Source organism: Electrophorus electricus, chromosome 26 (assembly GCF_041902795.1).
Source record: "Electrophorus electricus isolate QZ-2024a chromosome 26, ASM4190279v1, whole genome shotgun sequence".
Classification (NCBI taxonomy): Eukaryota; Metazoa; Chordata; class Actinopteri; order Gymnotiformes; family Gymnotidae; genus Electrophorus; species Electrophorus electricus.
Genome location: NC_137522.1, coordinates 11,435,094 through 11,456,506, shown reverse-complemented (window position 1 = coordinate 11,456,506; position 21,413 = coordinate 11,435,094). Strand labels below are relative to the sequence as shown.

Below are 21,413 nucleotides of genomic sequence, written 5' to 3'. Positions count from 1 at the left end.
TACCTATAATTAAAAACATACTAAGTGTTGGTCCGACGGTACACTTTATTTATAAAGTACTTATGCAAAAAGATATACGAAATGCTTATTTTTTCGTAGACACAAAGACTGTTTCTCCAAAGTAAAAGAAAAATGACTAGACTACAAGCAATTAAACACAACGCAATGCAATGCACACCAGGCTGCAGACACTGTATGAGGAGCCATTAAATAGTCTTGCACTACCCCTTTGCAGTAAGAAAAGAAAAGTGTTTAGACAAGGTCAGAGTGACCACGATGACAGCAAAATTGCTAAGTAATTACACTTGTTCCGTGAGGGATGCACAAACCGATTAAAGCATAAATGCGGATTCATTCTGCTCATGCCCTGATATACAGAAAATCCTTTTTAGGACAGAAGAGAAGGGTAATCATGCTGGAAAATGATTATGCAATTTTTGTCCTCATTACATATTAGCCATGCAGTCTTTTCCCTGGTCCCAGCACAACTAACTTGGCTCATCAACTAATTAACAACCTTTTAAGAATTTTAAGTATGCTAGAGCAGGGACAACATTAACATTTTCAGTGCCTGGGTAATGAAACTGTGATGTCCATTTCTAACATAAATATACATCACATATTCTAGCAAAAAGCAAGGTTCAGTAACCTTTCCCCAGCTTCAAGTCTTCCAGGTGTTGCTCTGACCACCAGAACAAACATTTTACTTTCCTGGTGGCTGTGTCGCATTGCCCTTTGCGAGTGCATCCACATGCTTCACACATCCCATGCATCCCTCATGTATACACCCCTCATTCATGGTCATTCCCATACCCCATACTTTTTTATTAGATAATTCATGCATAGCCATAGCAACATCACTTGCAACTGTACTTCTACAGACTACATTTTCTATAGTACATACTAGTTTCTGCAGTGCATTAAAAGTCCAATCGTATGTGTAATTTTGGATTTACAGCTACTTTTATGCAAAAATGCATCAGGGAGAGAACAACTTGTCTTAGGCAAGCTGTCTAAACCATTCAAAAAGAGAAATATATAAAATGCTTAACATAATAAAGGAAGTTTTTAATATAATGCCTTTGTAATTTGCTATTTTCGATACATAAAACATATGAAATCATTTAATAAACTTAAAAGTGTGTTTGTCAAGAAACAAGATTGCACAAGGTTAACATTTGTAAAGTGCAAATAACACCATAAAGATGTTTTCTCAGTCTTATATTGAGGAGTCATTAGAAACTATCCCCTTCTCAATACATTCAATACATTGATTAATGTTCAAGTTTCAGATTCAAGCAAAACATAACACCGATGAAGATTTGCAGAACAGAGACCGATTCCTAAATGGTGACTGGTATTTTAAGGTGATAAGTGTTCAGTTTGGAAGTTTAGCAAGGCACCAACAAAACAAGGAAATATGACCGGCAGTTGTGTGGCTTCAGATGCATGGTTCTTCTAGCCCATCACTCAGTCACAACTGGATTACATTTTGCTCTCCAGTGATTTACTCTTGACCAGAAACAGCCTAGTAGGGTCTTTGCTCAGAGAGTTCATTCCAAATGTGCATTTTGGTTCATAATTTGAAGCTGCCAGTAAAGACTGCATCTGAATCTGCTGAGGTCTTTTTGTTTCTGACAGCTCACTATGTTTGTCCTCTTTAGACTCAGAAGCCTTGGCTAAAAAAGGTGGTCTGTTGCAATCAGGAGAAAGGTTTGAAGAATTTGAACATCTGATTGGTTGAGTGGGTGGATGAGGCTGGATACGTCTGGATTGCTGAAGCCAATGGGTTTGGTCCGTCACTGAGCCACCATTCACAGCCACCTGTCTTAGTTGGTCATCGTCATCCGTCTGTTCCTTGGCAAAGGTGACAAACACCTGTGGTAGAGAAACAATGTATTTTCAGTCTTACTGTCCTCAAATTCATCATTTTTTAACCAGTACTTCAAAATGACAATTTATGTATAACCATCATGCTCTAACCTGATCCAGTGTGGTTTGAGATACAGAATAGTCAGATATGCCCAGCTCTTTGTATTTATTCGACAGAATATCAAAGACATGAGCAAGGGAACAAGCATGAGATGGCAGCTGATACTGTAGAACATTGTGGTGTCTCCCCTTCAGCTCAATTTCAGGAAAGGAGCTCTTTATGTAGGCATCCACTGGGCAGGGATGCTGTGATGGACTAGACAAGCGAAGGATAATCGTGTAACCATCCCCGAATCTGTAGGAAGGACAAGAACAGCTCCAGAGATAATGTTGATGATTATGTATTCATAAACCTTAAAATAAGAAGTGTGCTATTTTTTTCTCATTAATGAGCTTGTGGCTGGTACCTGTTCTTGAGGTGTTGCACTGAACCCAGGCACTGGAACCTGCCATTGACCATGATGGCCATACGAGTGCAAAGTGCTTCGCACTCTTCCATGCTGTGCAGAAACAGAGCATTTAGTAGAGCAGTCGGTGCTGTGCAATATTGAATAGCAAGCTCTATATTCACACATAAGGTTCAATATAGTACTACAAGGTTTATGCATACCTATACAACTGTTACCTATACATAATATATGTGAAATTTCTAGGAAATGCTGTTTTGAAGAAATGCTATTTCATTGATGAAATGTACAATGAAGGCTTTTGTCAGAACTTCACCAATGTGCCATAATGGTGTCTGCTAGGTTCTTAGCAACCCCATCAGTGGGGATAAGTGCTTAGTCAGGGATGCTTAAGTCCAATATTTTCATGTTGTAATTATGTCCACTACCTGTGGGAAGTGAGTATGACAGCTTTCCCTTCTTTGATGACACTGAGGATACAGTTCCACAGGAAACGCTTAGCCTTTGGATCCATTCCTGTTGTAGGCTCGTCCTAAGCATTAGACATCAGATAAGTTATCCTGTCAATATTACAAATGATGGACTGAGTGGATTCATGGGCAAATTAATACTAATAAAAAAATAGGTAACTTGCCTTTTATAGTAAATCAGAGACTTTACATTTTAAATAGGCAAATAGTATTTGCCTGGATATGTAACAAATCTCCTTTTGTATTAACATATTTTATAGTATACAATCACTGCCAAATGTTTTGACACTAGCACAAATTTAGCTTTTCACAAAATTTGCTGTTTTTATGGTGGCAATTTGTATTAGCTCTAGATTGTCAAGAGTGATCAGCTTGAATTGCAAAGTCATTCCTTGCCATGAAAGTGAACATAAATCACAAAAATACTGCATTCCAGCCACTGCATTTCAGCCCAGACACAAAATGACCTGCTGACATCATTTCCGTCATCTTCTCGTTAGCTCGGGAGGAAGTGTTAACGAAGACCAGGCAGCTGATTTAATTCAAGGAGAGAGGTTCAATTGCAGTGAAGAAGGCTTCAGGGCACCTAAAGAGGATGCAGCTATGCGATCAGGTCTCCACCAGTGCAGAGCTTGCTCAGGAATGGCAGAAGGCAGGTGTGAGTGCATCTGCAAGCACAGTGAGGCGAAGGCTTTTACAGGACGGCTTGGTGTCAAGAAGGGCAGCAAAGAAGCCACTTCTCTCCAAGAAAAACATCAAGGACAGACTGACATTCTGCAGGAAGTATAGGGATTGGACTGCAGAGAACTGGGGTAAAGTTATTTTCTTTGATAAAGCCCCTCTCAGACTGTTTGGGACATCTGGACAAATGATTGCCTGGAGAAGAAAAGGTGAGTGCTACCATGAGTCCCGTGTCATACCAACAGTAAGGCATCCTGGGTCATTCATGTGTGCTCAAAATTGTGCCTAAGAACACTTCCATGAATAAGGAATGGTATGAAAACATCATCCAAGAGCAACTTCTCCCAAAGATCCAGGAGCAATTTGGTGATGGACAATGCTTTTTCCAGCATGATGAAGCACCACGTCGCAAGGCAAAAGTGATAACCAAGTGGTTAGGTGAAAAAAACGTTTAAATTTTGGGTCCATGGCCAGGAAACTCCCCAGATCTCAATTCCATTGAGAACCTGTGGTCAATCCTAAAAAAGAGGGTGGACAAACAAAAACCCAGAAACTGTGATCAACTCCAAGCACTGATTAGGCAAGAATGGGTTGCCATCAGTCAAGATGTTGCCCAGAAGCTGATATCCAAGATGCCAAGGCGAATTGCAGAAGTCTTAAAAAAGAAGGGTCAATACTAAATATTAAGTCTTTGCTTAAACTGGATGTATGTCAATAAAAAGTTTTAAAACTTATGAAATGCTTATAATTGTACTTCATTATACCATATAAACATCTGACAAATGGATCTAAAAAAAAACAAACAAAAAAACCAAAAAACAAAAACCACACCTCAGGCAGTAAACTTTGTGAAAACCATAATGTGTCATTCTCAAAACATTTGGCCACAACTGTAGTATATGCAATAGAGATGAAATGCCATTCAAAGAGCAGCTTTTTAAGGCAATGCAGTTGACTAAAACATTAATCAAAGAAACATATGCTTATCTGAACCAGTAGGTGACAAGGGCTAACCAGGAAAATAACAGGTGGCGCTCCAATAAGAGCAATGGCAGTTGAGAGTTTGCGTTTATTGCCTCCACTGTAGCCTCCTGCTTCTCGCTCAGCATACTGTGACAGTCCCAGCTTTTCCACCCCCCACTGAGTGACCTATGCGACAAACATCAATTATTTACATGGCTGAGACATCAAAAGGCTGAAGATTGTATTTTATTTATTTCACACCAACCTACAAGTGCTGTATATTAACAAGATTTTTGGCTGCTTCTCTGGCAAAACTGCGTTCAATTTTAGTTCTGTGTGACCCAGAGTGTCAATACCTTTGCCACAAATGGCTCGGGGACACCTCTCAATCGAGCGTAAAATTCCAGGTGCTCTCTACCAGTCAAAAGGTCACTGACAGCATCAAACTGAGGACAGTAGCCCATAAGCTGATGAACCCGTTCCATCTCGTTGCGGACACTAAGGGGTCAGACAGGGAGTGCTCGGTTTCCAGATGCTGCACTACCATTACAGGCAGCGTTCATGATTCAGCACAAACTACAATGTCTGTACACAGGTCAGTCATGAATACTTCAGCACTTGAAAGAAAAAAAAAAGAGTGGACCTGTGACTGCTGAGAGAAGCATTGCCGTAAGTGATGGTGGTATCTCCGGTGAGCATGCGGAAAGTGGAAGTCTTGCCAGCTCCATTAACCCCCAATAGTCCAAAGCACTGACATTGGAAAGACATCATCATTCATCAACATTTACATCATTAAGAAAAGCACAACCCATTCTCAGCAGCTACCATCATTTTGAACAGACATACTGCCATCTTAGAGTGCAAGAAATGATCAGCAATTAAGAAAAATGACAAGCAGCACTATAAAAATGGGAAATAAATATTTTAACATGCTGTTTATGATTATCCATTTTTAATCGCAAAAATCTATCTAGCAGCACTTAATTTTTCAATATACTATGCGTGCTTTTATGCAAGTAAATTATTTGTGAATTTTCTATTTAATAGATGATTAAATCTGTAATACCTCTCCCCGAGGAATGCCAAGACAAAGGCGGTTAACTGCTGGCTTCTTGCCTGCTTTATACACCTGTAAACAATACAGAATAATATTAATTATTAACTGTCAGATATAAGATAATCAATAATTTCTTCTCCCTGTCCAAGGTCTTTGAAGATCAGTATACATCAAACATTTGAGATTTTGACTTGAAAATCCAGATGTGGAAGCAACAGTCAGAACTGCTGAAATTTACTTCACTCAATTTCTAGGAAAATGATTTCAGTTAACAATCACCTTGCTCAAGTCTGTGATGATGAGAATGTCATCTTGGGTTTTGCCACTCTTCACTCGGTCTCTCTCCCTTGCTACGTCCTCGTCCTCTGAGCCCAGTGCTGGCAGGACAGGGTCCAAACTTGACCTAGGAGAAATGTTCCCACAGGTCACAGCATTCGCTGTTTTCTGTCTTAAATGTTTATAAAATAACAGATGTATAATTTCAGTGGAGATAAAAAAGATACCTCAAATGAATAAAAAACCTGTACTGTAGCAGCACAGTGAAAATGAAGAAGACTACGCCCTCCATAGCCATAGCAAACAAATTCTTCCCCACAAAATCCCAGGCCAGCGGCTCCAGAGTCTGCTTGGTGCCTGTGGACACAGAACCCTCTGTGTTCATACTATTCCACATTAAGTTGCTGAAAACACTAGGTCTAAATGGCCTGGGTCACTTATGCAGATGCAACAGGGAAAACCTTTTACATAATGCAATGAAAAATAGCTTGATTGCCTCTATGCTCCTTGGCATAGCCTCGCTTTGGGGCATTTACCGAGCCTCTGGAAAGCATCTGCCATGGCCTGGTTTTTAGCCATGTCAATAAGCCCCCGACCCAGACAGAAGTGTGGAAAGATCAGGAACACTTTCTTCAGGATCCTGTTGACCTTGTTTAAGTGCTGAAAATGAAGGCAGTTGAAGAGGACATGAGGAAAAGCACAATATACACCTGTACTGCACAGAGACACGTGAAACCTTTTTTTTTTTTTTTTTTTTGGTCATTTTAACCCAAGGACAAAAATGGCATGGTCTTTGCGTGTAATAAACCTAATCAGAGAGTCAAGGCTGAGACTTCTTTCTTTCGGTACCTCATCGACAAAGAGCTCCAAGACAAAGGTGGCAACGCTGCCGTTGATGCCAATGAAGAGGTTGATGGAGGTGAGGACCACGTAGGCCGTGCTGGGCACGGAGAACATGAAAGAGGCAGGGTACATGAGAGGGGTGATGGACCAGCTGCAGTGGCAGAAAAACACACACGGTCATCTCACCCTGGTAAACTGGCTTCATCAAATTTACTACATTTATCAAACAAGTCATATAGCAAGACAGACAGTTTGTGGGGATATTTTTTTTTTTAACCTTAGCATGAGGTCACAAGTGAAGAAAGAAAACCTAAAGTTTTTAGTTTCAATGATGCACAAAATTATATGTTTATTCCATGGTATTACAAACTAGCTATAGGTGTGTCCCACAGTAAAGCCCTTTTTGCTATCAGACTATGTAGCTCCATCAGCCCTTACCCATAGAACAAGAGCAGAAGCACTAGTGCAGGGAGGTTTTTCTCTGACACATAAGACTCCTGCTGGAAGCTTATGAAGATGAGGACCACCATGGTAGCTGGTACTGTGTAGTTCAGCTGCTCAAACCGAACACACATCACAGGCCATGACACAAAGCAAGCATGGTTATATTAGATACAATACACACAGGCACAGGTCACCTAGAAACTGACCATGTCCCAGACAAAGTTTGCAGTCCAGTACACAATGGGCTTGACCCCACTGACAAACTGAAGGTGCTTAGCCTTGCTGACCCTCTCCTCAATCAGGAAGAGCACAAAACTAGCCGGAACAAAAGACATTGCAAAAATCACACAAATGGACACCAGCACATCCACAGATGTGGTCATCCTGGATGGAGAGAGGGAATGCAAAAAAGGGGAGAGAGAGAGAGAGACAGCTTTAGAAATTTAGAAATCACTGTATAGGCAACTAGTGCAAGCTTGTCAGAGAACTGTCACACGTGTTTAAAAAAAAAAAAAAAAAAGAGCCATACAAGGCCAGCTCGTTGAGCTGCTCCTTGGTGAGGTTAAGGGGGTGGTTGTAGACTGTTATTCCGTGTTTCCTTCGGTCTTGTCCAGGAGGAAGATTGGCACGGAGTAGCCCGTTGTTCATGATGTTCACAAAAGACACCATCGCGTGCCAACCTTTGTTATTAAACCACACCTAGGGGACAGAACAACAAAGCGTCATGGTGCACCAAGATAAATCTTACTGAGAATTATGAGTTTCCAGCTCATTGTTTATCTTACCTTTACATTGTTTTGACTATTGAAACCAGTGACAATGCTTGGTAATCTGTCCAGAAGCTGATCCAGTGAACTGTTCTGTAAATGAATGAATGAATGAATGAATGTCAGCTGGGCAAACCACTTTATGTGCCTTATATACCTTATGTACATTTCCAGCATTTAGCAAATGCTCTTGACCAGAGCAAATTACAATAGTGCTTAGCTATGATCATTTATTAGGCTTAAGTCTAAAGATATTAAGTTAGAACCATGTCAGAGGGAATATAAACAAGGAAAGTGCATAAGATTTTTAAATGTGTACATAAACATCACTCCTCCCCCCCCACCACACACACATTAAGAAAAAGATACATTTTAAGCTCTTAAGGGATCTCAGATGTGAGTGACATACCTTTGTTACATTGTAACGTGATTTGATAGTCAATACAGACTCCTCAAGCTGATGAGTGTCTGTGAGAGCATGAGAGCTCTTACCACCCAGAGAGAAGCCACCATACCTGATGTTATGAGAACATGAGGAGATATGCTAATATCTATAAAATGCATGTAAACCAACCACAATCAAGGATTTGACAAAGACATATGTTTGTATATGGAATAACAAGTAGGAGGAGTTTGGGCTATGTGTCTTGGAAGCATTAGCATAACCATTTCTCTGTTATAAACAATTGGACAACTATTTAAATAAATCTGATTACTCAAGTAACATTTAACTGACAAGCAAATAGAAAATTAGATAATTTAAATTTTTAACTAATTAATATCTGATTACTAAAGTCACTTTTCCCCCAGTCACATTATCTGAAGTGTGCATTAAATAGCAAATTTCACACTGACAAGACTCACCTGAACTCATTCACCCACTTTTTAGTCTTCATGCTAGAATAAAAAAGGAACACAGACAAATAAAAGACTGGTTTGGCACAAAATTGGAAAAGCATTTTTGGCTTCTTCCATTTAAAGAACACCTTTTTTTCAGAATCTGAGGGTAAGTCTTCATGAGGTAGTCAGATATATTCCGCCCAGTCAAATTCTGCAGAATGTCACCGGTCATTCTCTTTACCTGTGACCAAAGCAAGAAAACCGCTGCGTTGAAGAACTTAATTTTGCTGTTAAAATCCAAACTTTGTAGCTCTTTAAGAGGCTGATGTGGTGGGGAGCAGCAGGGGCTGCTGACCTGAGGAGGGGGCAGTCCCCCAGCACCCAGTGGGCAGTTGGGCAGCATCCAGCGGACCTTGTCGGTGCTACACTCGCACTCGGGAGATGGTCGTTCTACCGTCCAGTTGCTCATTGGCCAGGTGGCGTAGGGCGTCTTGGGTTGGAGGAACACGTCTGTGTCCCTGGCCTCTTTGCACTGGGCCTCCCTGATGATTCAGTAGCACAGCATGTTACCAGAAACACCATAGTGTCAGAACTTGCTCAACAGCGAAAAGGCAGGTGTCCTACATGTCTGTGTGGTCCATGCATTTGGTCCCGAATCCAGGAGGGTCCAGGAGAGCCCAGAGGAGATTCTGGATGTCAGGGTCGTGTGGGGTGTCATCGCTGTGGGCAGCAGAGATGTCAGGAGGCAGTGAGAATGGTCTGGGCAATGTTCAGGGCAAATGTGAACAATGGCCAGCATTACTATGATGTTGCAAGCACCTCAAGAAGGTGTACTGTTCACCATACATCCATGGCTGGAGTTCAAGAGCCGGATACTTCCCAAATGGCGGGACAATAAGACTGAACAGCAGGGCAATTAGGACAAACACTGCAGGCAGGACAATCTGAGGAACATCAACCAACAATGTTTTATAAACAAGGAGAATGTGCATAATTCAAAACAAAATACCTTATTCAAACTTTGCTTCTCCAAAAATACAAATAAGCAAACAAAACAAACAAAAAAAAAGCAACCAAACTGATGGGAGCTTTAGAATAATATACGTTTGCTGCCTCAGATTATATTTTAGTGTTACTTTTAAATGACTGACACAGTTAATACCTGAAAACCCTGCTGGGATTATGAATGAGGGTTGTGTGTTCTGAGTGACTGCAGTAGGAGGTTTGCAGCTCTGTACCTGAGCCAGGAAGCCTCGGCGGCTGCGGAGGGCATACAGCAGCCTCTTGGTGAAAAGCGCTCGGAGCTGCTGCAAGGTCAGGCCCCAGTCTGTGAGAGGCTCAACACCCCATCCATCACTGCTCAGTGGCTCCCTCTCCTGGGACTCTGTGTGCGAGAGAGAATCCTGGGGGTTAATGGCTCGGCGTTACACTCGCCGGGCCACTCGGTTACCGTTGCGCTAGTCTGTACCTGTATTGCGCTGTCGCTTCCATCCTGTTGGCAGCGAGGAAAGAGATTCAGAACAGAAAAAGTATTCAACTGCCTTTCACAACCAGAGGCCCCTCACTTTTACCTCACAGCCCCCTGGTCCCACACTACCATGTGCTTAGTGTTCTCAGAGGGTCATTCTCTAATTCTTCCCTCGGCTATTTCAAGTGAAATAGGGCTATAAACACAGCTAAATGACAAGAAAGTAGAAAGTGTTTGTAGTGCCTGTGGTTCCGTCCTCGGATGGCTCCCTCTGCTGGCTCAGAGATGCCAGTGACCGAGTTGTCACATTCGGCTTGGCGTCTACTCCTGTCTCCTCCTCCACCTTCAGAAAGATCTGAAATGTACATGTGGAGGTCAGTCTGTTCCTCCATGGTCTCATATTGGCCGTAGGCCCTTCACTACCTCATCATTAGGAGTGTCTTAATCTGCTCACAGAGTGTAAAGCAGGCACGCTTTGAATTGGCCGCCTCACCTCCTCCAGCGTGGTGTCCGACAGGCCGTAACTGACGATGCCCAGCTCGGCCTGGCGCCTGTCCAGTTCTGCCAAAAAGAGGGTGAGGGTGCCATCCTGGGAGGCGGCGTGTGGGAAGTTGACCACCACCTCGCCGCCCACATCCTCCACCAGCCGGGCCCCGGGGACGTAGTACTGGGCAAGGGCAATGAGGCCAATCGTGTCTGCAGGTGGAAAGGAACATTATACCCAGAGAGTCTTTTCCTGTTCTGAACACAGTGGTCACTGGGTGGTTCATTGTATACCCATTTCTGGGGAAGAAAAAAAAAAAATGAATGCACTGTCTTATAGTCCTCACACGCTGGATAACCCATTAAGAACAGCAACTATCCCACCTAGGCCATTTAAATAAATCTGTTAAAAAGATTAGACATTAAATGATTGTACATTAATTACCACTGTTTGAGTGGAATCAGTTTTTCCTTCACAGGAATCTACATAACTCTTTTTTGGAAAGTGAGTTGTGCACAACATGTGCTTAACATCCTAGTAATCCAAACTGACTTGACCTTTTAGACTTTTACATTATATCTTAAAATATAGCAGAGATTATTATAAAGTTCTAGACCCCAACAGTCCTGAACAGACAACACGTATCCCACCTGAGTCATTCACCTCGCTCCCCACACCGGTGTCCCCACTCATGGAAGATACGTTGTCCTGAAACACAGAGGATGAACACAGCTTTACTCGAATGCGAGGCCCCGTGCTCCCAAAACTCATTGCTCCAGAGCAGAGGACGGCTCACCTTCATGGGCGTGGGTCTGAGCGTGGCCATGAGCTTGGCAGCACTGGCGCCGTTTGGCGTGCGGCTCTGGGACTCCTTGACGGCGGTGAGGTAGTAGCCCATGCCCAGGCGTGCCTTCAGGAAGAGCGGAGAGCCGCAGCAGCACAGCCTGCCCTGGGAGATGATGGCAATGCGGTCGCCCAGGAGGTCTGCCTCATCCATGTAGTGTGTGGACAAGATGATTGTACGTTCTGAAAGTGACCAGAAAGGCCTTCAGTGATTCCTAAGCTATTAAAAAGTGTTGTTGGATGTTGCAAGTGCAGTTAATGTGATTGGTTAAACAAAAGTGTGTGTTTGTAAAGGCTGATATCTGTCTGTAAAGCATCGCTGATTCTGAGAAAGGCATTATATAAATGTAAATAATAATAATAATTAAAAAAAAGGACCTTTGCGGTATTTGAGTAGCAGATCCCAGATCCCACGGCGGGAGTAGGGGTCAACTCCAGCCGTGGGCTCATCCAGGACCACGACCTTTGACCCCCCAATGAAAGCAATAGCCACAGACAGCTTCCTCTGCATGCCCCCTGTGACAGGAAAAGTGAGGGAGCGAATAAGCACACAGGAGAACAGCATCAATTCCACCTCATTTGCTCCGCCATTACGCTGTGGTGTTTTATTGGCGGGGGGCACCCGAGAGGTTCCTGGTCTGCTCGTGACGTTTGTGCAGCAGTCCTACGTCCTCCAGCAGGCTGGTCATCTCTTCCTTCACCTCGATGCTGCTCATGCCTTTCATGCGACCATAGAACCACACATGTTCCTCCACGGTCAGGCTACGCAAGAGAGCAAGGGAGCGTGCACTCAGGTTAAAACACCATTACCAACAGTCACTGAAACCGCTGTGTGTAAGCAATGTAAACAATGTCTACCTTGCCAGAGTAATAGCTTACATATCGAAGAGAATGTTGTGCTGGGGACACACTCCCAGGGTTCTCCGGATGGCGTTCATGTCCGTGCGAATGTCCATCCCTTTAATGTACACTGTTCCAGCAGTTGGGGGGAATAACCCTGTCAGAATGGACCTGCCACGAGAAGTTACAAAATTATTTCAAACTGCTAGTTGCTTGTTAGAAGTAGATACTAACACTAGATTAAATTTCTGGTGAAACTATCCCTGCTTTTGGGTTTTACATTGTGGTTGTCTTGCCAGCTCCATTGTGACCCAGGAATGATGTGATCTGGCCCTCATAGAAGTTGAGGCTCAGATGATTGACAGCAAGTTTGGCCCCCTTTTTATAGATTTTGACTAAATTATGTACAGCTACTCCAAGGATGAGATTGGAAGGCTCAGCTTCAATTTGATCTGTACACAGTGCAAAATAAAACAGACAAAAATGCTATGAGGAGATGATGGTAAAATGCAAAGGAGCTTGGATTCTCCTTTTTTAAAGTCAGTCTGTGTTGTTAAGCAGTGTTCTCACTGTCTGGTTGTTTTTGCGGTGCAGGAGGAATGTGTAATCCTTCCTCTAGTGGGGCTCCTCGCCAGTAATTCATCTGGAAGATAAAATACCATGGTCTGGGGATACCATATTGACCTGAAAATAGAACCAAACCATGGTCAGACTTCCCAAGAACTGATGTCTAAATAAAATCTAAATAATGAGTCTTTTTTGACAATGAATCAAAAGTGTAGTTTTAGTTTTCATTTAATTCAGGATGATCTTTAAATCTGTGGAAACCAGTTACAAGGGTGTTTAAAACTCAGAACTGCATCTTCATGTTTTTGCTACTGATCATCTGCGTACATTGCTCCCAGAGTACGAGTGCCTCTAACCCGGAAACACAGCTTCGATGTACCAAGTAGCCACTCCATAGATGAAGGCGTCCACATACAGCATTATGGCTGAGGTAGTGAAACTGTACTGGTCTCCTTCAGTGGGGCTGGACCTCAGGTTGAACCATTGGATACCCACTCCCTGCTCCTCGTACTGAGAAATGTACTCGCAGCCAAAGCCAAAGGCCACCGGAGAGAGGAAGCTCTACGGCACAAGCAAATCAAATCCTTGGGCAACCACAATACTGAGCTCCTTTCATCTCACTCAAATGACCAAAATGGGCCAAAATTCAGTTCTTTTATATTCGAACATTTAGATAAATCTTTGATTTGTTATTTTTTAAATAAGCAAAACAAATTTGTTGTTGGCACCAAATTAATATTCTTCCAAAATGTTACCTAGTTAATATTATATTTACAAATACTTGTTATAGGAAAGACAACTACTTGTAAATACAACATTAACTAGGCAATGTTAATGTTAGTAATGTTAACAGCATCATTAACTGATCGGGTCAGACTGGGAAGCTCACCACCAGGATCCTGTGCGTGCTGGTGAGGTACTCGCGCCAGGCCACACACAGCGCGTAGGGGAGGTAGAGGGAGAAGTAGACGAGGCCACCGCAGGCAGCTGCTAGGCTGGCGTGGCAAAAGAAGGTGCTGATGAGGAAGCACAGCATGATGGTGGCCGTGGCAAAGGCAGCCAGGAAGAAGACGATCACTGTGGCGTCACTGTAAGGCAAGATGTCTCCCACCTGAGGGCAAAGATCACGCTGTGAGGCATATTGGAAAAACCTCCTTGAATCCTTACTCACGCCACTGTTTCAAAACGGGACACATGCTGGCTGTTGTGCTTTTTTAAGGTGTTTCACAGATTAGATTAGTGCCTGGGGAAGGTTAATGCCTGCAATAATAAAATCCCTTCTTTTGTCAAAGAAAATTGTCTCAGGGTGACGAGGGCTATACAAAAATATTGGCTATTCATTATCACTACAATGACCTCTGTACTACTGATGCAAATTAGCTCTCCAAAAAAATTACCATTTTATATTTTGTGATGTGACTTACACAGAGCAGAGCCCTAACTGACCCATGGAGGATAGGGGGTTTGGGGTTGGGGGTCAGGGGATGGTTCTAGTGTCTGTACCTTGAGTGCAGTGATGAGGAGGCCCGAGCTGAGCAGGAAGGGCAGGTAACTGCTGATGAACCAGGCGAACCACAGCGTGGTAGAGCTCAGTCCCATGATCCTCATGTTCTCCTTCAGCCGTGCCTCCTTCTCATAGACCATGCCCTTGATGATCATGGCCACTGAGTAAATCCATGCCAGCGTCATGAAAAGAGGTAGCGACCGGTTCAACACACGCAGGAAGCTGCCGGGACGGCAGGGACAGGACAGAAGGCAGAGGGAGCGTGATGAGGAATTTAGTGATGCCATTAGGAGGTAATCACCTCTTTAACTACCAATATCAAGTGACTGCCTTCTGAATTTACTATTAACCTCCTGAACAAAGAAAAGCAAAATACCAAAACGTCCACATACAATGGTTCAGTGTCTCATAAGGATAAGTAATCTTTAAACCTTTATCTTATTTGCTGTAATTAAATATAGAGCTAACTTATATAAGTAATTGTAGGGGGCATAATTGATTTCCACACTTTGTACAGTTTCCCAGTCCCATGACTAAAGTGCACCCTTTAGTGCCTCCTCTGCTCTGGCACAGATGATTTAGCAGTGAAAAGGTAGAAGAGCAGAACTTCAAAACAACGGTACAGTGCAACATGTAATGCAGAGCGCTGCTTATTTCAGAGCTCACACGTCATCCACAAAGCACGGGTACGGCATCTGCTGGACGTAAATTCCTGTAGTCGGCCGTTTGCCACTTAGGATGCGCACTATTGCGCTCTCCACTAAATCCTGCACGTAAACAAAGCCGCCCCATACGTATCGCATGTCACTGAAGGGCTCTGCAGCTGGACCTGGGTCCCAGAACCTACAGATACAGAAACTTCACATTTATATCGTGCATAACACATATCTGTAACCACTAAATAAATGCAAGAAAAGGAGTACTATGCTAAAATCCAGCAAATCCATAAAAGATAACTCTTCCTGTGAGCTGTGTTAAAGGTAATACCAAGAGAACATAGTCTGGTATCAGCTTACTTGTCTTTGATCTTGTTGGTGCGTGTAACGTCATCTATGTCCATGCGGATCTTGTACTTGACATGGGGCGGGAGCTCCGGGGTGGAGGGGTCCGGGAGGAGGAAGACTATTCCAGCCCAAAACCGCCGATCCTCCAGCAGCTCCAGGGCTCGCTCCACCATCTCCCCTTCTGTAGCCATCCCTTCCAGCTTATTCAGCTCAAAACACTGCGAGAACACGCCGCACACATGGGCGAACGCACATGCGTGAGAAAGAGCCTGGGACCTTCAGCACGGCCATGCTACATGTACCAGAAGTGGTGGTACCTTCGAGAGTTGGGACAAAGTGCTGATGGTACGGTTGATGTCATTGTATAGATCGAGCCAGGTGGGAGGTGCTCCTTCTCTCCTGGGAGTGTCCAGATCAGGCGTGGAGAGGAAGTGGGTGAGGTGGGACGTTGTCCAGGAGGTGTTCTCCAGCCGTAGGTTCAGCAACGCAGCCACCTCGGGCTGCTTCAATAAATCCTGTAGCAAGTAAATCCAGTGATTGTTCTGTCGATTCTGTAATTTATCTCCTAATTACAATAATCATTTATGGAGGAAAAGTTAATTTTATATAAGCGTAGAGCATAACTTCTAGCTGGGCCTTTCTAACAGATCATCAAAGCTAAACAGAGTCCAGACAGTGATGGCTAACCCGTAACAGATGGATCTCCACACTGCTCTCCATGAAGCTCTTGATCCTGGGTCCCTCCTCCATCCATGCATCATACACCTCCTCCAGAATCTCCATGTCCTGGAACGTCCTATTCACCTGATGGGTGTTCTGTTTTTACTTTTTAATGATAAAACTTCCAATATTTTTATTTTTATGTTTAATTATTATTTCAAACAGTGAAATGGTATTTTGAATGGAATATTGTTTTTTTCCAGAGGAAATATGTCATTATGGTCACTTTATTGACTGCTAAATAGGGAACATCATTTTGAAATTAAAAACCAACAAACAAAAAGTCATAATTACAAAAAACAAAGACAAATGCCAGAAACGTACAATATTACACCATAAAAATAAATAATCACTATTTATTACAATTCACAATAAATAGATGACCAAGCTAAGAACAGCTAGGGGCTGGAAAGTACCTCTTTCATGATTTGGCGTGTAGCTGGACTGTTTGGTGTGAATAGAAGCTTCCCAGTTAAAAGTGGCTTGATGCCTCTCCACACAACACGAAAGAGAGGATTCGATTCAAGGTTTTCAATCAGGTTTTTACAGAATGGGGCTAGAAGACACCAAAGAGAGACTGATAAAATACTGGTAAAAAGGTAGTTTGAAATTAGACTATTCATTAGAGCTCTGCTAAAAACCATTTAAGAGTATGGGTGAGTGTGATAAAAATTATTTTTTTAAAAAGTGATAAAAAAAAATCAATCAATTAATTAATTAATTATGTGTAAAGGAATATAAGTAATACTTTACTTATTTTTATAAAATGTAGCATGTAGATTTTATTTTATAACATATCCTCTTACTACAACATTTTGCACTGGTTAGTCTATAACCATTTTTCTTTACATTTTAATTTATGTGTATTAATTTAAGGAATTTGAACCGGACATTCTTACTGGTGGTGTTGTCCTTGTCCGTGTGGGTTTTCTCTGATCTGTTTCTTCCTAGGAAAGACTTGATGGTTTGGTCCTCATACCAGTTGAAGGAGGGGATCCTCTCACCACCCACTTCAGGGTGGCCGCACATGATCCTGGAGAAGGCTTGGAAGCTGTCGTGTGGCAGAGCTGAGTGGTTCTCCGGCGACAGCAGCCTCAGTTCGGCGTTCAGCTCCGAGAAGCTGGACAAGGCAGACACCTGCGAGGAGAGGTGAGCAGGAAGCAAAGAAACAGCGGCCCATTCAGAATAGCATTGGACACTATAAGGGCACAACTACTTAACATATGTGGAGAGTAAAACCATCCAGGTCAACATTAACTGGGTCTCACTCCTTTAACTGACACTCCTAATCACACAGCATTAATCTCCATCAAGTTTTTTTACATAATCCAACACAGACTCTGGTATACAAAGTAAACATTATTGCGATGTCTGATATTATGCAATGTCAGCAGCACAACACAAAAGGCATCAGTGCAGGAAAGGACGTAAACCTGCGGCATAGTGGGATTGACGGCTTGGTGCTTACATCATCCATAACAGTGGCAAGTTCCTGAGCTACAGACGAGACGGCCCTGCTGAGCAGCGGCAGTTCAGCAGTACTGGAGTGCAGTTCTTCCTTCTGACAGGAACACATAGGTAAAACAGTGCAACCGCTTTCTTCACCACTGTTTATGGTAAACTGGCTAGAAAATAAAATACCTCAAAAGCAAAATTTAGACATTCAGCCTGTGCGTGGCATGTAAACAAAGAGACTGTCACAGTTGTGGGCTTTTTTTAATTTCTGGGGTTTTTGGTCTTTTTAATAGTTATTTACTGTCATTTTATAATTATTTTATGTATGTATAGATTTCTCATCTATCAAACATCCTGCCTCTTAGAGCTTATAGCATCATGTGTGTCCAAGTTCAGTTACTACAATGGTCTGTTGATAACACAACTGTGGGAATCACACGAGATCACGTGAGCCAGAATACTGACTGTGAAAATCTTGCTGAAGTCCAGCTGTGACAGGAAGACCTGCTCAGCTTGCTGCAACAGGTCTGAGGGAACAGCACACAATTCCTGCTGCAGCTTGCTAAACGACGTGTCTTCTTCCACTGTGAGGTATCGACCCAGGAGAGTGGCATTGCAGATGATGTCAGAGAGTGGTGTTCCAGCACCTGCCGGTGCCACCTACAGACAAAAACAAGAAGAAGGAATGTACAAAATCTTTGAATTTATCCTGTTTGTAGTGGCTATTATCAAAGTCTAATGGAGCACATAGCCTCAAGCTTACCAGCTGCAGGCTGAGTCGAGCCCTCAGTAACTGGTCTACAGACACAGAGGGCATACTGCAATTGTCCCGCATGAAGGAAGAGAATGTCTCATTGGGTCTGAGGTATTCTGCCACTACAAGATCTTTAGAAGAAAATTTGAGAGAGAAATCAGAGCTGAACAAATTTCATGTGAAACACCTAAAACTCTACAAGAATTTTTTAAAAATATACAATAATCGATGAAAATCAACAAAAAAAATAAAGTTAATTTGTTTGGACTTAAATTTAACAGGTTCAAGAAATAATAAAGAACACCTAAAAATGTAGATATAATTATATTAGAATGAATAACATTAGGTTTTGGATTTAAAATCAATCAACAAAGTGGATTACATAAGATCCACATTAATGCATATGTTAAAAACACCATCTCCCTTTCACTGTACCATTTCACTTTATGCACATTTGCTTATCTGTGCCTCTCAAAGCATATCAAAATAGGCCCTACTTGGCCAAGCATTCTGCCTCTCGCCCAGTCCCTGGACAGCGAAGGAGAGGTCCTGTAAGCCCCAGAGGGTTCTCTGATGGGCAGCGTAGGTGACAACGCTCCTAGCGTCTAGTAGGAGTCGAGAAAGACTGACAGGGACAGAGAACAAAAATAACCCTTGATTGATGAACACAAGAGAGGGAAAACCAGAACTGTGTCACCATCTGTGATTATGTAAGAAAGGAGAATATACTGACATGGAATTGTCAAAGTTCCCCATTTGCCCTGGTGTCTCGCCTGGAGTTGGGTAGTGGAAACATGGGTTGTTGATGTTGCAAACAATGCCCTGAACCCATGCTATAGTGCCTGCAGAGGGAAGGGCTTTGTTGGGGAAGTGGCCTGAAACAAGGCAAAAATCCATTCATATTAAATATGATCAGAGTTCCTCTGGATATTTGTAGACTAAAAATCTGTTATAATACAAAGCAACCTATAAAATACCTGGCCTACAGCTGTACACAAATATCCAATGTCTCCTTTTTTTTTTTTTTTACCATGGATCCATTTACAGCACTTGGCAGACACTCTTATAATTAGTTAACTAGACTTAATTATTAATCATACTAATAATTATTAGTTTGATGATATGTATGCTTCCTGTGAATTCCTGGATATTTTTGGTGTTGCAAGCACCTTGTTGTACCTGTTCTATAAGGTAACCATGATTCAACAGGTGCTAACTATGCATCATCCCTGGATATCTTAATACTTCAAATGTTTATTCCATGAAAACATTTCATTATACACATCGCGCTGACATCATGGTCATTTGAACAACGTTCAGATAACGTATTTTCAGAGACCGCCGGCAATCTGAGGAATAAATGTCCAAAAAATAACAACTCCACCCTGCAGTAATGGGGCTGCGGACAATCATCTTACATAATTTGGCTGTCATGGAAGAGGAAGAGGAGCACCTGACAGTGAACTGGGTGTGCAATGGCATGAGAAGAGTGTTCACACACAGGCACTTACATTGGCTGTGTTCATAGGGAGGATGTGACTGCCGCACAAAGATGAGAATGAGGAAGAGGAAGAGTGGCCAAAGAAGCTCGACGATTAGCTGGATCTGCGGAGAGGTTCATTTTACTATACCGTTTGGGTTTACTGGTTTGAAATAAGGCGACGTTTGTCCTTCACTGTGGTGGAGTGCAGCTACCTTGTTCCTCCTGCGGTACGTGAAGTTCTTCCACAGAAGGAGTAAGAGCTGTGTTGCTGTGGCCATGTTGGAAGGCAGCAGTCTACTTGCCCATTATGGAATGGGGCTATCATTAAAAAAATATATAGTTATCAGTTCAAGATGGTGAGAAAATTAAATCAAATTCTGCAATAAACAAGCTGATCTGCTCAGGTTTACCTGTGATTGTTTGATCTTGGAATGCTCATCATAACTGGTTTACAAAGCAAATATCCTCTCATATAGACTACAAAGCAAACATATTTATTTATGCCAGTATATGTAATTATTTTCCAGAAACCTGGGAGTACACTAGGCAGTTTTTGTCAGTCCAAAATCATTCCAAATTCTGCCGAGAACATAATTATGTTGGTACCAATTTGTAACAAAATGCAATGTTTTAAGTGGCAAATAGATGACAGGAGAGATAGCTCGAATACCCTTTACTTAAATATATCTTAGCGATTTAGATAACTAGGTTAGCTAACTAGCTAACTGACTTTAAAAACCTAAACCTATAAGCTGCCACGACTTTCACAAATGAGCTAGCAGACCAGAACCCCAGCTGCTAGCTAGCGCTGATCCGGAGGTGCACCCGCCGGCCCGCTGTATTTCACACTTCAATTTCCTTCCTCTGATAAAACGTTTACAGTGGCGTTGTTTGGAAAGGTCAAGAAGAAAGCACTCCTGACCTACTCTTCGTGTCTGTCAAAATGCTCTCTCTAACGAGACAGTGTATAAATCCAACGTTAAAGTCCATGCTGACAATGTTGAATGCGTTAGCTGCAGTTGCTGTCTCGCCAGTGACTTTGGAAAGAAGATATCGAAGTGGGAGGGTTTTCCAGCAAAAACATCGCGACCGGCATTGAGCTTTTAGCCAATTATACTCAGCTGTCATACTGAACCCACCCACAAGGTTAATGTGTATAAACGCTACACGCAATTTACGGCAGCTGTTGATATTTTTGTACATGTTGATATTTTGTAATACCGTACTTGGACAGTAGGGAAGGGTAATACAACTTATCTTCTCTTCGGTCCGATACCAAGTAAATAGCAAGTCCGATACTAATCACGATACTTTTAAAAGTCATGAAGTCCAAATTACATTTAAAAATATTTCATTTCTTATTAAGCTTCCACAGATCAGAGTTTTCTTTGCTTCTCGTTTATAAAAGCAGTTATAGAACTAATTACTGCAAGTGCTTAGCTGCTTAGAGATGTGATTGTGCATGCTCTTTGGGTGCTATGTTAATCTTTTCAGTGCGCAGATTGAGTGCGACTGAGGAAAAAATTACAGGATCAGTTCCTATTTTGCATCATTTTTTATGGCATCACTTGTTTTTATCCAAATGTCACTAGCAGATATTAATTATGATCA

The 21,413-nt window shown here is 42.4% G+C and overlaps 1 protein-coding gene across 5 annotated transcripts; it reads right to left on the bottom strand.

The window, feature by feature from the left end:
• Nucleotides 1-27: 27 nt before the first annotated feature.
• abca7 (ATP-binding cassette, sub-family A (ABC1), member 7) lies at nt 28-20,867 on the bottom strand. 5 transcript variants are annotated; one of them, XM_027017349.3, is made up of 50 exons: nt 20,213-20,862; nt 20,015-20,120; nt 19,831-19,924; nt 19,053-19,194; nt 18,817-18,944; nt 18,329-18,450; nt 18,031-18,225; nt 17,579-17,671; nt 17,010-17,247; nt 16,527-16,666; nt 16,078-16,194; nt 15,708-15,905; nt 15,403-15,608; nt 15,053-15,229; nt 14,386-14,608; nt 13,772-13,993; nt 13,239-13,443; nt 12,886-12,999; nt 12,596-12,767; nt 12,355-12,486; nt 12,098-12,237; nt 11,854-11,991; nt 11,429-11,658; nt 11,283-11,340; nt 10,642-10,844; nt 10,392-10,503; nt 10,149-10,172; nt 9,919-10,064; nt 9,500-9,624; nt 9,305-9,400; nt 9,036-9,222; nt 8,827-8,921; nt 8,705-8,737; nt 8,250-8,355; nt 7,859-7,933; nt 7,603-7,772; nt 7,280-7,457; nt 7,068-7,183; nt 6,636-6,780; nt 6,323-6,446; nt 6,014-6,143; nt 5,790-5,913; nt 5,520-5,582; nt 5,097-5,203; nt 4,810-4,951; nt 4,505-4,639; nt 2,768-2,871; nt 2,340-2,432; nt 1,984-2,227; nt 28-1,878 (listed from the first exon to the last, which is right to left on the bottom strand). In XM_027017349.3, the coding sequence occupies exons 2-50, from the start codon at nt 20,078-20,080 to the stop codon at nt 1,486-1,488; spliced, it is 7,020 nt and encodes a 2,339-aa protein (XP_026873150.2). In that variant the 5' UTR covers nt 20,081-20,120; nt 20,213-20,862; the 3' UTR covers nt 28-1,485. The 5 variants fall into 5 exon arrangements, with proteins under 5 accessions (XP_026873150.2, XP_026873152.2, XP_026873153.2 ...); XM_027017351.3 differs by having other exon boundaries at nt 17,579-17,668; XM_027017352.3 differs by lacking the exon at nt 10,149-10,172.
• Nucleotides 20,868-21,413: the final 546 nt, after the last annotated feature.